This window comes from Salvelinus fontinalis, unplaced genomic scaffold (genome assembly GCF_029448725.1).
Source record: "Salvelinus fontinalis isolate EN_2023a unplaced genomic scaffold, ASM2944872v1 scaffold_1350, whole genome shotgun sequence".
Classification (NCBI taxonomy): Eukaryota; Metazoa; Chordata; class Actinopteri; order Salmoniformes; family Salmonidae; genus Salvelinus; species Salvelinus fontinalis.
In genome coordinates this window covers 31,009-45,170 of record NW_026601559.1, presented here as the reverse complement: position 1 = coordinate 45,170, position 14,162 = coordinate 31,009, and the positions used below count along the sequence as shown (strand labels likewise).

General features: G+C 40.8%; 1 protein-coding gene across 2 annotated transcripts; it reads left to right on the top strand.

Annotated features, from left to right (window-relative positions):
- Nucleotides 1-72: 72 nt before the first annotated feature.
- On the top strand, nt 73-12,342 carry LOC129849051 (piggyBac transposable element-derived protein 4-like). 2 transcript variants are annotated; one of them, XM_055916114.1, is made up of 5 exons: nt 73-1,841; nt 2,260-2,357; nt 2,489-2,666; nt 4,083-4,197; nt 10,083-12,342. In XM_055916114.1, the coding sequence occupies exons 1-5, from the start codon at nt 1,514-1,516 to the stop codon at nt 11,860-11,862; spliced, it is 2,499 nt and encodes an 832-aa protein (XP_055772089.1). In that variant the 5' UTR covers nt 73-1,513; the 3' UTR covers nt 11,863-12,342. The 2 variants fall into 2 exon arrangements, with proteins under 2 accessions (XP_055772089.1, XP_055772090.1); XM_055916115.1 differs by lacking the exon at nt 10,083-12,342 and adding an exon at nt 6,315-8,464 and having other exon boundaries at nt 74-1,841.
- Nucleotides 12,343-14,162: the final 1,820 nt, after the last annotated feature.

Here is a 14,162-nt window from a genome sequence, read left to right as displayed (position 1 = left end):
CATAAATGTTTTATGATGAGTATTTAGGTATTTCACCTTTGCTCTCTGTAATTATTCTGGCTGCTTTGGTGATATTTTTGATAGTAGCTGCAATGTAAAACTATGATTTATACCTCAAATATGCACATTTTCGAACAAAACATAAATGTATTGTATAACATGTTATAAGACTGTCATCTGATGAAGTTGTTTCTTGGTTAGTGACTAATTATATCTCTATTTGGTCGGTTTTGTGATAGCTACCTATGCGGTAAAAAAATTGTGTTCATGTGTTGCCACTATCATGTATCCTACTTGGCTGAAGCTTTGATCCAGTGGAAGAAGTATTGAGGAGCAGGGAGGTTAAAGGTCACTTCAGGATACAGCTGTTACTCTACACTATCCCTAGATAATCCAGTAATGAGAGAAACTGAGTAGAATATTTAGGGCCCTATCAAATCCATTTTCTTTTCTTTTTTTAACCTAATTCCATTTTCTCCATTTAGTTTTTCCAGGTTTCAGATTTGTCCCTGTTTTTCTGTTTTTCTCTCTAAATCACACTGTTAATAGAAAAACAACAACAAGTCCACAACAATACTTAAACCACATCAGGAGACCACTTTTGAAGTCTGAGAAAAATCTAAGAAATTTTCATTTTTGTGTGTAGATACCCTTGAATTCAAGTGTCACCAGCAAGAGCCTTGCTTGGTTAGTGGTGTCTCTGTAGCACACATGTGATTGCAGAGTCTGCTGAACAAATCACAACTGGATTGATGCAAATAATCATGAAATCATTCTGCCAGGTAGGCATAGACTACTTTGTAGTTAACATTTAATTGACAAGGTTTTTGGGGAAAGCTTTTTCATCAACCAGAAGATGGTTGTCATTAGCATCATCGCTAACAGCTAAACATAGTGGTAGACAAATGCACTCAGACAGGGGGATTTCAGTGCTGTTTCCTCTTCAGAAAGTTAAAGGAAAATACAAATCACTTAGGCTAATTTAGACGACTTGCAGGCAGTGGGTTCAGAATAACTATGACATAAAAATGAAAACTCTTTAATCTGTCACCTAATCCTACCTAATGGGCAGGTCAGCCCTGGAGGAAAGTATTGGCTGTAAGAAGTAAGAGAAAACATAACATCTGTTTTTTTAAATTTTATTAGCTCTCATGACATTGCTTGCAAGAATAAACATTGTAATTCATATTTTCCAATCTGCGTTACCCACTCCAGTCAGCAGATGGCGTTTTGAGTCTTTCAGGTGATGCTGCTTGCGTGACGTACACTCTAGTGGACGGAACTGGAGGCTTCTTCAACAGCGACAAAAGGCTTCTGATTCAACCAACGTGGTGATTTGCTAGCGAACCTAAAACCGAAACATTGAAGCGCTTTAGACCAATCTTGTGTATATTACTCTTAGTGTTTTGAATATAATTCTGTTTACTTATCTACTAGTTAATTTAAATGTAATTTGCTTGTTAAATTAGCAAATTTGGTAAATTGATAATGCACTAGGCTAATCGACCGGAGCATGAGTTCACCTAGCTCGACGGAGGAAGAAGCTCTGATGAAAGGAGAGGAAGAAGCTTTCAGGATGAAAAAGGATGAAGAGGAAACTATCACATTGAAAGAAGAAGAGGAGGATGTTACAGTGAAAGAGGAAGATGGGAAAGAGGTTGTCGGAGTGGAAGAGGAGGAGGTAGTAACTTTCAGAATCAAAAAGGAGGAAGATGCCGTAACATTGAAAGAAGAGGAAGAACCTTTTAGAGTAAAAGAGGAAGAGGAGGCTGTCTCAATAAAAGAGGAGGAAGACGTTTTGGGAGTGAAAAAGGAGGAGGCTGAAGATCAGATTACAACCAGTGAGTACTGTCTTAAAAACGGGGGCACTATGCAGTTCTTGAAATAATGTGTTGTTTTAACGGGGCATTCTACTTCAGTTCTACACTTGAATATGTTGTTCAGTACTGTGGGAATTGTTTAAGGGACAATCTGCCATTGGTACATATGTTTTTGGGACTTTGATTATTGAATTCTCATTCTCCATGTGGTCTACATTAAAGTTCACCTCATCTAATATAACAGGCTTTTAAAAATATACTTAAAATATCAAAGGGATGTAAAAGGCACCCATTTTTTGGAATTGACCCTATGCATTTGCAACACAAACAATATTTGACAAAATCATGATGAAAAAGGACATTTTAGACATATTCATGCCTCTTGATTGTAATAGATGGTCATAAGTGTACCATCTGTTTGCTGTTCTCGTTCGCACAGGAGAGAGACGTGACTATCGTGGATCCTCTGGGGAGCCTCAACAACATCCTGATGCTGACGAGGAAGAGAAGAGTCTCTCCAGATCAGAACACCAGATGGTACAGCTTGGTTTGGTCTAGTATACAGTTTGCTCTATCGGGGTCTGGGCTGGATTTCTGTAAAGCACTTTGTCAACAGTGACATAAGCATCCATAATTATATGTGTCTGTCCCCTCTTTATGGTTACCAGGACAACGCTAGCCATTCCACCCTCCCGGAGTCCCCATGTTGTGCCTCTCCCGGTAGCGCCTCACTGCTGGGTATGAAGAGGTTGTCTGTGCTGCTGGTGGACTGCAGGAAAACAATGGGGCTGAGTGGAACTGTGAGAGTAGGAGAAGAGAAAAAAGGATCAGATTTGACACGTCAAAGTAAGTGCTGTAGTTTAGTTTGAACAAATACAATAGATCTGCCCACTGGTATCTGTTACCAGGACAACCAGCATAGTTCTGTTAGTTGACATGAAGATGGACTGGTATCTTTTACTAGTAGGGCTGTCACAGACTAATAAACATCTTGTTTGACTTAGTCACCTGTTCTTTCAACCAATCAATTGGTACACATTTTAAACGTGTATTTCTATATATACACTACCGTTGAAAAGTTTGGGGTCAATTAGAAATGTCCTTGTTTTTGAAAGAAAATAAAAAAATGTCCAATAAAATAACATCAAATTGATCAGAAATACAGTGTAAACATGGTTAATGTTGTAAATGACTGTTGTAGGTGGAAATGGCAGATTGTTTTATGGAATATCTATATAGGCGTACAGAGGCCCATTATCAGCAACCATCACTCCTGTGTTCCAATGGCACGTTGTGTTACCTAATACAAGTTTATAATTTAAAAGGCTAATTGATCATTAGAAAACCCTTTTGCAATTATCTTAGCACCGCTGAAAACTGTTATGCTGATTTAAAGAAGCAATAAAACTGGCCTTCTTTAGAACAGTTGAGTGTCTGGAGCATCAGCATTTGTGGGTTTGATTACAGGCTCAAAATGGATCAATTAGCCTTTTAAAATTATAAACTTGGATTAGGTAACACAACGTGCCATTGGAACACAGGAGTGATGGTTGCTGATAATGGGCCTCTGTACGCCTATGTAGATAATCAGCCATTTCCAGCTACAATAGTCATTTACAACATTAACAATGTCTACACTGTGTTTATGATCAATTTGATGTTATTTTAAATGGACAAAAAAATGGCTTTTTTTTTTCAAAAACAAGGACATTTCTAAGTGACCCCGAACTCTTGAATGGTATTGTATATCCTCACACCATCCATGTTGTAAACAGCATTCTGCATGAATTCCGACTCAACTTGCAACAAAACAATTTTATGAAATCTCATTTTGTTAAAAATCTAACATTGTTTAACATGGTCTTGTTTGGTTTCTGTGCAATCTTCAGACACTCTAGAAGGCAACCAAACTTGTTTCATCATTCTACATGATGTATTGGCTATACAACACCTGAATTAGCCCATGAAGGGTCTTGGTCCAATGACCACCTATCGTTTTGAAACCTAGCTAGATAGCCAATGAGCTGGGCTTTCCAGCAGTATGTGAATGCCGTTTGTAGGACAAACAGCCATCATGCTAGAGCTGTGCACAACAGAGTTCATTCTCTGGTGAAAGGAAACAGGACGCACTGTAGTTTACGTTTCACAGCAGTTCCTTCTCTTCTACAAACTTCTCAAATCTGAAAAAGTTAAACATGGCTACTAAGAGTGGAAAAGCTAAATCTCAGTCCAAGTATAAACATTTTGATGATATTATTGCAGAAATTGACCAGGGGAGTGACACAGAAGGAATGGATGAGGACTCTGTGAGTGACCACAGTTATGATTCCACTGCGGAAGAAATGTTTTTGGAAGGAAAAGATCCACTTTTAGACCAGTAAGTAAAAAAGGTTTTTGCTTCTCATACTAATGCAGTTGTTTAAATGGTCGCATATTCATTTGATATTATATATATATATATATATATATATATATATATATATATATATATATATATATATATATACACACACAGTCAAAGTTTACATACACTTAGGTTGGAGTCATTATAAGTCGTTTTTCAACCACTCCACAAATTTCTTGTTAACCTCACTAGGGTATGTGGGACGGTAGCGTCCCACCTCGTCAACAGCCAGTGAAACTGCCGGGCGCCAAATTCAAAACAGAAATCCCATAATTTAAATTCCTCAAACATACAAGTATTTCACACCATTTTAAAGATACACCTGTTGTAAATCCAGCCAAAATGTCCGATTTCAAAAAGGTTTTATGACGAAAGCACACCAAACGATTATGTTAGGTTAGAGCCAAGTCACAGAAAAATTCAGCCATTTTTCCAGCCAAAGAGAGGAGTAACAAAAAGCAGAAATGGAGGTAAAATGAATCACTAACCTTTGATGAGCTTCATCAGATGACACTCATAGGACTTCATGTTACACAATACATGTATGTTTTGTTCGGTAAAGTTCATATTTATATCCAAAAATATGAGTTTAGGCGGGACGTTACTGTCTCACTTGGCCAAAAGCCAGAGAAAATGCAGAGCGCCAAATTCAAATGAATTACTATAAAAATTTGTATAAAAATCTAACTTTCATTAACCTGTCTAGGATTGGGGTGCCGCTAGCGGCACGTTTCACAAAAAAAAAAAAAATGGCGAAATGTCGTAATTATAAATATTTAGCTTCAATCCAATTTGTAAGTCGCTCTGGATGTAAATGTAAATTAAATCAGAAGTGTTATACACCATATCAAAGCTATACCTCTTGTTAATCTAGCCAATATGTCCGATTTCGAAAAGCTTCACTGCAAAAGCGATTATCGATCAGTAAACAACACATTAGGTACAGTTACAAGTACATTAGTCACGAAAGTCAGAAATAGCAATAAAAATCATCAATTATCTGAGGGAATTTTCTTCTTTTGGCAATCCTAAAGGTCACGACGAAACAATCAAGTGGCTTTTTGTTCGATATAATCCATTTTTATAGCCCAACACGAAACATTTTGTGAACGGCTTGTGTGGAAAATTCAGGGTCCTTCAACTTTGGACGTAACATTCATTGTAATTCCTCTAAAGGGACGTTTATCAAGTCAAGTTCGGTTTCATTACAATCCTCTGTTTGTTAGTAAAACAACCAAACTTCATGGTTCTTTTCCCGGGACATATTGACCGGAAAAAAAATGATTTGAACAGACCAAACAACGACCTCCTGACGCGCCAATCGAATGACCTGTCCTTCGTTGATTGACTGTATTTCGGACCAATGGCCACTGATCTTCTTGAAATCTAGCTGGATAGATAGCCAATGAACAGAGGTACATGGGCATAATGGTTCTACCCGGAAATAATAGGCTTCGTTGTAAAGCCATGCGTACACACAGCTATTCTCCATTGAAAATTCTACCAGAAGGATCCCTGCCGTTTTACGCACCGCAAACATTTTTTTCTGAGCATTTTCAAGTTAATAATGGCTAATAAATCAGCAAAATCAAAGACCAAGACCAGGTACACAGATATGCACGATATAATTGATGAAATAGAGAGATCTAGTGATAGTGAACATCTAAATGAATCCAGTGAGATTGAATCCGTGGATTCAGAATTTGAAGACATGTTCCTCCACGGTGAAAACGCAGTTTTGGATCGGTGAGTAACGTTGTTTGAAATTAGTAATATCAAATATAATTCATTTGAGTTGTTTGAGATATTGTATTTTATTTGCCTTATATAAAAATATGACTAGGACATGAAATATAAAAGTACACAAGTATATTGAAATGTAGAAAGTACATATTGCTCTACATTGTGGGTGTATGTCTGTGTGTCTGGACAAAACCTCACCATGGTCACAAATTGTGCTTCTATAATATGTGTCTGTATAATTATTACCTAATTGTTTCCATGTATTTTATATCTAAAATGAAATGGACAAAACCTCACCATGGTCACAAATTGTGTATATATAATATGTGTCTGTCTTTATTTCACAGTCCCAGCGATTCTGATTGTGAGCCAAGGAGAAAATCCCCCACTGAAGCTGGTCCATCCAGCTGGACCCCTGCTACCCCCGCCCGGCCATCAAGGGGTGGTAAGCCGGCGGCAAAGAAGCGGAGGAAGGGCAGCGTGGAACCGTCCAGCGTGGAACCTGCCAGAGCGGAGGAGGACCGTTGGCACTCTGTTCTTGAGGAGGATGTGGCCCCACCATCTCCACTTTTCCGCCCAAAACGCCCAGTAGGCCCTCAATTGGACCCAACTTCTAAATACAGCCCCATGCAACTTTTCCAGTTGTTCTTCACCTCGGCAGTTGTTGATACCCTGGTGATGAACACTAATAAATATGGGGCTAAGAAGCAGGAAGGCAAGACAGAGGCATGGAAGGACATTTCCATTTCAGATCTGTTTTGCTACCTGTCTATGGTCATTTACATGGGGCTGGTGAAGTTGAAAACCCTCAAACACTACTGGAAAACTGCACCACTCTATCAACTGCCTTTCCCCTCAACGGTCATGTCTTGTAAGAGGTTTCTGACAATTTCACGGGCACTTCACATTAGTGACCCAGAGGTTGATAAGGACAACGAGGCGAAACGAGGCACAGCAGGCTTTGACAAACTATGCAAGATTAAACCTCTCTACCATGATATCGTTGAGGCATGCAAGACATATTTTCAGCCCGCCCAGAACCTTTCCATAGATGAGAGAATGGTAGCCTCAAAGGCCAGAATTGGCCTAAAACAGTACATGCGCAACAAACCCACACAATGGGGTTACAAGCTGTTTGTTTTGGCCGATTCTGCATGTGCATACACGTGCAATTTTTTTGTCTATGAGGGGAAGAACACTTGTGCGAGCGGTAAGGGACTCAGTTATGATTCTGTGATGCAGTTATTAGATTTCCAGCTGCTGGGAAAGGGCTACAAACTATTTGTAGACAACTTCTACACAATCCCTACCCTGTTCACAGACCTGAGGAAGCTGGAGATGTGGGCCTGTGGCACCATTCGGACCAACCGAGTGGGTTTTCCAAACACCAGGGTAAACGACATGCCTAAGCGGGCTGAGCGGGGTACCATGAGATGGATCCGTGAAGATGGTTTGCTGTTTGTGAAGTGGATGGACACTCGAGAGGTAGTCATGTGCTCCACTATTCACAAGTCGTTCGGTGGGGATCACGTTGTTCGACGTTTGAAAGGTCCTACAGGCGCTTGGACTGCCAGAAATGTCCCCATTCCAGATGCTGTGAGGGATTACAACAAGAGCATGGGGGGTGTAGACCTATCGGATGCACTGATAGGATATTATAATGTCCTTCACAAAACCATGAAATAGTACAAAACGCTGTTCTATCATTTTATTGACCTTGCTGTGGTGAATTCCTTCATCCTCCAGAAGGAAATGGCCAAGAACTGTGGACAGCCCCCCATCTCACAGCTAGCCTTTAGGGAGCAGCTCATCCAGGAGCTTGCTAACTACAGCAAGAACACTGTAGCACCTTCTGTCCCCTCTACCTCTGTCCCTTCTGCTCCAACCAGCGGTACGCACATGCTGAAATTCATCATTGCAGGCAGGGATGTGCCTCGGGGGAAAAGGGGCACAGTAGGGCGGCTTCGTTGTGCCCTGTGCCACAAGAAGTCCCCTGTCACCTGCACCACCTGTGCTGTGACCCTCTGTTTCACACCAGAGAGAGACTGCTATGGGATATGGCATCAGGAGCGCAACATTGTTTAGAGGACAGAGAGTCTTCACATGATTGAACATTTGAAGTGTAAATAGTTCCCCTTGTTATTTTTTTATTTTTTTGAAATATTCATTTTTTCTTCTTGAATTTTTCAAATATATATTTTTTGGGGTATGTTAGAATAATTGTTTTGTATTTTGTATATAGGTTTTGTATCATTGTATCATTGTACCAATTCGGCCACTTGGGTACATTTGGGAAACTTGTGAGGGACACCTGGTTGACTTCATGCTCAATGGCATGTACCTCACTCATTCCTGAATGTATCCATCTGAAACTTTGGTAAAATACTGTTGCCTACCTATGTTCTCATTTGAAATGATCCCCAGTATCATAACTGAATGTTTGGCCTTTCTTGTTGATTTTTAAAGATGCAACAACAGTAAAAGAACAAAAAACGTCTGTTGATTTCCTTGTATTTTCTTCTACCAGATCTATTGTGTTATATTCTCCTACATTCAATTCACATTTACACAAACTTCAGAATGTTTCCTTTCAAATGATACCAAGAATATGCATATCCTTCCTTCTAGGCCTGAGCTACAAGCAGTTAGATTAGGGTATGTTTTCAGGCGGAAATTGAGAAAAAGGGGGGCTATCCCAAACAGGTTAAATCACACATGAAAGTTACCAATTTAAAGCTACACTGGTTGTGAATCCAGCCAACATGTCAGAATTCAAATAGGCTTTTCGGCGATAGCAAACAATGCTATTATCTGAGGATAGCACCATAGTAAACAAAGAGAGAGAAGCATATTTCAACCCTGCAGGCGCGACACAAAATGCAGAAATAAAAATATAATTCATGCCTTGCCTTTGACGAGCTTCTGTTGTTGGCACTCCAATATGTCCCATAAACATTACAAATGGTCCTTTTGTTCGATTAATTCCGTCTATATATATCCATAATGTCCATTTATTTGGCACGTTTGATCCATAAAAACACTGGTTCCAACTTGCGCAACGTGACTACAAAGTATCTCAAAAGTTACCTGTAAACTTTGCCAAAATATTTCAAACTACTTTTGTAATACAACTTTAGGTATTTTTTAACGTAAATAATCGATAAAATTGAAGACGGGATGATCTGTGTTCAATACAGGATTAAAACCAACTGTAGCTAGCTTTCTGGTCACGCGCTTCTAACAAACAGGACACTTCGAGTGACCCTCCTTCAAGATGGCCGTACTTCTTCATTACACAAGTGAATAACCTCAACCAATTTCTAAAAACTGTTGACATCCAGTGGAAGCGGTAGGAACTGCAAGAAGGTCCCTTAAATCTGGTTTCCCAATGAAACCTCATTGAAAAGAGTGTGACCAAAATAAAAAAATCTGAATGGTTTGTCCTCAGGGTTTCGCCTGCTAAATAAGTTGTGTTATACTTACAGACATGATTCAAACAGTTTTAGAAACTTCAGAGTGTTTTCTATCCAAATATGTCATAATCATATATTATCTTCTGGGGATGAGTAGCATGCAGTTTAATTTGGGCATGCTTTTTATCCAAAATTCGGAATGCTGCCCCCTACCCAAGAGAAGTTAACTGCCTTGTTCAGGGGCAGAATGACATATTTTTACCTTGTCAGCTCTGGGACTCGATCCACCAACCTTTGGGTTAGTGGCCCAACGCTCTAACCACTAGGCTACCTTATCGCCCCAAGGTTCCACATCAAGCAACATGGTCTGTTTGGTGCTGTTCCATTCACTCCATTCCATTGTTATATAAATAGCCATTGGAGGCTGTTGAGGGGAGGGCGGCCCACAACAATGGCCGGAATGGAGGAGAATGGAACAGCACCAAACAGACCATGTTGCTTGATACCATTCCACTCACCCCACCGCGGCCACCACTATGAGCCGTTCTCCCCTGACCAGCCTTATTCACCATTGATAAACACACACTTCACCGCTGTGATTATGTTCCCTCTACTCTATATAATAGACATCTGTTTATTTTACGTGTCGATACAGGGCTCATCTGTAGAAGTATTCTTACTGATGTGTTTTTTCTTACACAGTGCCAGGGACTCGGATGAACAATGGGAACCCACAATGTCAAGGTGTCCATCCCTCACTAATTCAGACGCTGAAGCTGGTTCATCCAGCCGGACCCCTGCTGTCTCCTGCTCCACACCTTGCCCCGCCCGGCCATCTAGAGGTGTGAAGAGGCCAGCCCAGAAGCGGAGGAGGACTAGTGCACCAGCGTCAACTACCACCGAGGCAGAGGACCGCTGGCACACTGTGCTAGAAGATGATGTGGAGCCACTTCCACCAACATTTAGACCGAAAAGGCAGCCAGGACCTCAGCTGGACAAGACTGCAAAGTACAGCCCCCTTCATCTTTTCCAGGTGTTTTTCTCCTTGTCAGTTCTTGATTCGCTGGTTTCTAACACCAACAAGTATGGGGCTAAGACACAAGCAGGCAAGAAAGAGGCATGGAACCCCATTTCCGTCCAAGACCTGTACTGTTACATCTCACTGGTTATTTACATGGGGTTTGTGAAGTGTAAAAACCTCAAGGACTACTGGAGAACGTCAACACTCTACCAACTGCCTTTCTCCTCCACTGTCATGTCTTCTAAAAGGTTTCTGACTATCTCGCAGGCGCTTCATATCAGTGACCCACAAGTTGATGAGGACAATGACAAGAAGAGAGGCACAGCAAGCTTTGATAGGCTCTGCAAAATCAAACCTCTCTACCCCAGCATGGTTGAGGCTTGCAAGACCCATTTTCAACCCAACCAGAACCTGTCCATAGATGAGAGGATGGTAGCCTCAAAGGCTGGAATTGGCCTCAAACAATATATGAGTAACAAGCCAACAAAAGGGGGGTACAAACTGTTTGTTTTGGACGATTCTGTGTGTGCCTACACTTGGAATGTTTTTGTTTACGAGGGGAAATCCATCCCAGCCACCGGTAAGGGACTTAGTTATGATTCCGTTATGGAATTATTAGATTTTCAACTGCTGGGGACGGGCTACAAACTGTTTGTGGACAACTTCTACACAAGCCCTACCCTGTTCACAGACCTGAGGAAGCTGAATGTGTGGGCTTGTGGCACCATTCGTCCCAACAGAGTGGGTTTTCCCAAAACAAAAGTCAACGACATGCCTAAGCGGGCTGATAGGGGTATCATGCGATGGATTCGTAAAGATGACCTGCTCTTTGTGAAGTGGATGGATACCAGAGAGGTGGTCATGTGCTCCAGTATCCACAAACCGTACAGTGGCGATCACGTCGTCAGGCGTGTGAAGCACGCTAATGGGGAACAGACCACTAAAAATGTTCCCATTCCTGCTGCTGTGAAGGATTACAACAAGAGCTTGGGAGGTGTGGACCTGTCAGACACTCTGATAGGCGACTACAATGTTCTCCACAAGACAATGAATTGGTACAAGACATTGTTTTATCATTTCATTGACATTGCTGTGGTGAATGCATTCATCCTTCATAAGGAAATGGCTAAGAGCTGTGGACAGACCCCCATGACACAGCTAGCCTTCAGAAAGCTGCTCATCCAGGAGCTTGCTGGCTACGGCACAAAGTCCACTGCAGCACCTTCTGCCCCCTCTACCTCTGTCCCTTCTGCTCCTGCCACCAGTGGTGTTCACATGCCCGAATTCATAACTGCAGGCATGAATGTGCCTCGGGGCCAAAAGGCCACAGCATGGAGGCGTCGTTGTGTTCTTTGTCACATGAAGTCCCCCATCACCTGCACGACTTGTTCGGTTTGCCTCTGCTTTACAGCAGAAAGAGACTGCTATGGGACTTGGCATAAGCAGCATAATATTGTGTAGAGGACTGAGGATCTTCCAAATACTGTCATTCTAAAGTTGTTTTATTTTATTTTTTACTTTGTGTGGTTTGTGGTGTTGTTCAACAGTGACATTGGATCCCTGGGCTGCTAACTTGGCCCTTAAATGTTTCACTTCTGTGTTTGGAGATATTGGATCAGCATTCTTGTCACATTTCCCGTTAGTACCTTTTATGTAGGGAAGCTAATGATCCATCATTTATGACATTCCTGGGAGTGTGGAGACTAAGCATTTTTGTATTTTCTATGTAGTTATTTTCTTGAAAAAAATCAATTTGGCCATTTGGGCAACTGGTGTGGGACACCTGGGTGACTTCATACTAAATGGCATGTAACTCGCTCATTCTTGACGTTATCAGTCTGACTTTGCACATGTACTGTTGCCCTGTTGTGGACAACATATAAATGACCCCCAGCGTCCTATATCAATGTATGTCCTTTCTTTTGCATTTCAAAGATTATCAAATAAAAATTTAAAACATGTTTTTATCTTTTACCAGCTGTGTTATATTCTCCTACATTAATATCACATCTCCACAAACTTCAGTGTTTACTTTCAAATAGTATAGAATATGCATATCCTTGCTTCAGGTCCTGAGCTACAGGCAGTTAGATTTGGGTAATTTTAGGTGGAAATTGAGATGAAGGGTCCTATCCGGACGAGGTTTTAACCTGACCCAACCATTCTCCTCCCTCTCCTGCTGGCTTTCGCAGATTGTGCCATTACTCTCCTGAAGTTGCCGCATTGACCAATCATGTCAATGAGAAGCTATACAGAGCTGTCCTCATTGGTACAACATTTGGGAGGCGCTTGGCGGTGCAGTACGGAGCTCCAGTTGGCCTCTGGAGGCTGAGACCACATTTTTGGATAAAGCATAAATTGGATTTTAGTCTTTTTTAGAATTAGTTCACTGAGGGTGCAAATACAATGCCTTCGGAAGTATTCAGGCCCCTTGACCTTTTCCACATTTTGTTATGTGGCAGCCTTATTCTAAAATATATATATTTTTAATCATCAATCTACACAATACCCAATAATGACGAAGTAAAAACAGGTTAACATAACATTTTTTTGTTGTTGAAATATCACATTTACGTAAGTATTCAGACCCTTTACTCAGTACTTTGTTGAAGCACCCTAGGCAGCGATTACAGCTTCGAGTCTTGGGTATGACCCTACAACCGCCTTTCGTAAAGTATGGGTCGCGACCCTGTTAATGGTGGGTCGCGATGTGTCAGTGTACATTTATAATTGTTCACAACACCACAAAAATTGCAAATAAATTCAAACCTGTTTTCACTCCGTCATTATGGGGTATTGTGTGTAGGGAAAAAAAGATTTAATCCATTTTAGAATAAGGCTGTAAGGTGAAAGGTCAAGGGGTCTGAATACTGTATGTGCCAAGTTAAAATATTCCCAAGAGACATGTTCTAAACTCTGCTTCTGGCTCCTCAGCAACTTTGCAGTGTTTTGTTATTTCTATTAGCCCAGGACGTTTGTTGTGTTATTACATACAGTGGAAATAACATTTGGATATCAGAGCGGCGGTAACTCACCAGCATTACGACCAGGAATACGACTTTCCAGAATGTGATCCTTTGTTCGTACCCCCCAGGGCTCGTCGCCGACGGCAGAGAAGAGGTATTCCGAGTGGATTTCTAGTCAGACTCAGGAGGCGGGCACACCATGTACAAAGAATAATAATGTAATTTAACCATTGATGGATGGTGATGAAAATAATGACATCACCAGTAGTCATGTTAAAGTTTTCAATATTTTATTGGTGGAGTTGATGTATTTGCATGTGGCTGTGCATTATATGATGCCTGAATAGGAAGCATAGTCTGATCATGACTACTGGTTTTCTTAATAAATTATTGATCAAAACCTTCTTTGGGGTTAATTCCAAATATCTACTTGCATTGCTTGGTCGTGTATTCGCATAGTATGATACATAAATAATAACATTTAAGTCAAATAAAACAAACAGTATTATCCTGAATTCAGACGTGAATAACATTTTTGTTATCACATCAAAATCTTTCAGAATGTACCTGTTTTCATTATAGAACGTTGGCTAGTAAGCTGCCGATCTGTCTGAATCAGTAGCCTTGTGTCGAACGGTCGCGTCGACTAGATTATACGTCACGCAAGAAACAACTTGAAAGAATCATCTGCTGACTAGTTTGGGTGACGCAGTTTGGGCAAATGTTAATTACATTGTTTATTCTTGCTAACAACTTAATACAAAGTATTTTCAAAATAACCAGAGCTGTTTTTAC

Coding starts and splice junctions, on each gene's coding strand:
- LOC129849051 (XM_055916114.1), top strand. CDS start 1,514: ATGAGTTCACCTAGCTCGACGGAGGAAGAAGCTCTGATGAAAGGAGAG. Junction 1,842..2,259: donor TGAAGATCAGATTACAACCA/GTGAGTACTGTC, acceptor TCGTTCGCACAG/GAGAGAGACGTGACTATCGT. Junction 2,358..2,488: donor CCAGATCAGAACACCAGATG/GTACAGCTTGGT, acceptor TATGGTTACCAG/GACAACGCTAGCCATTCCAC.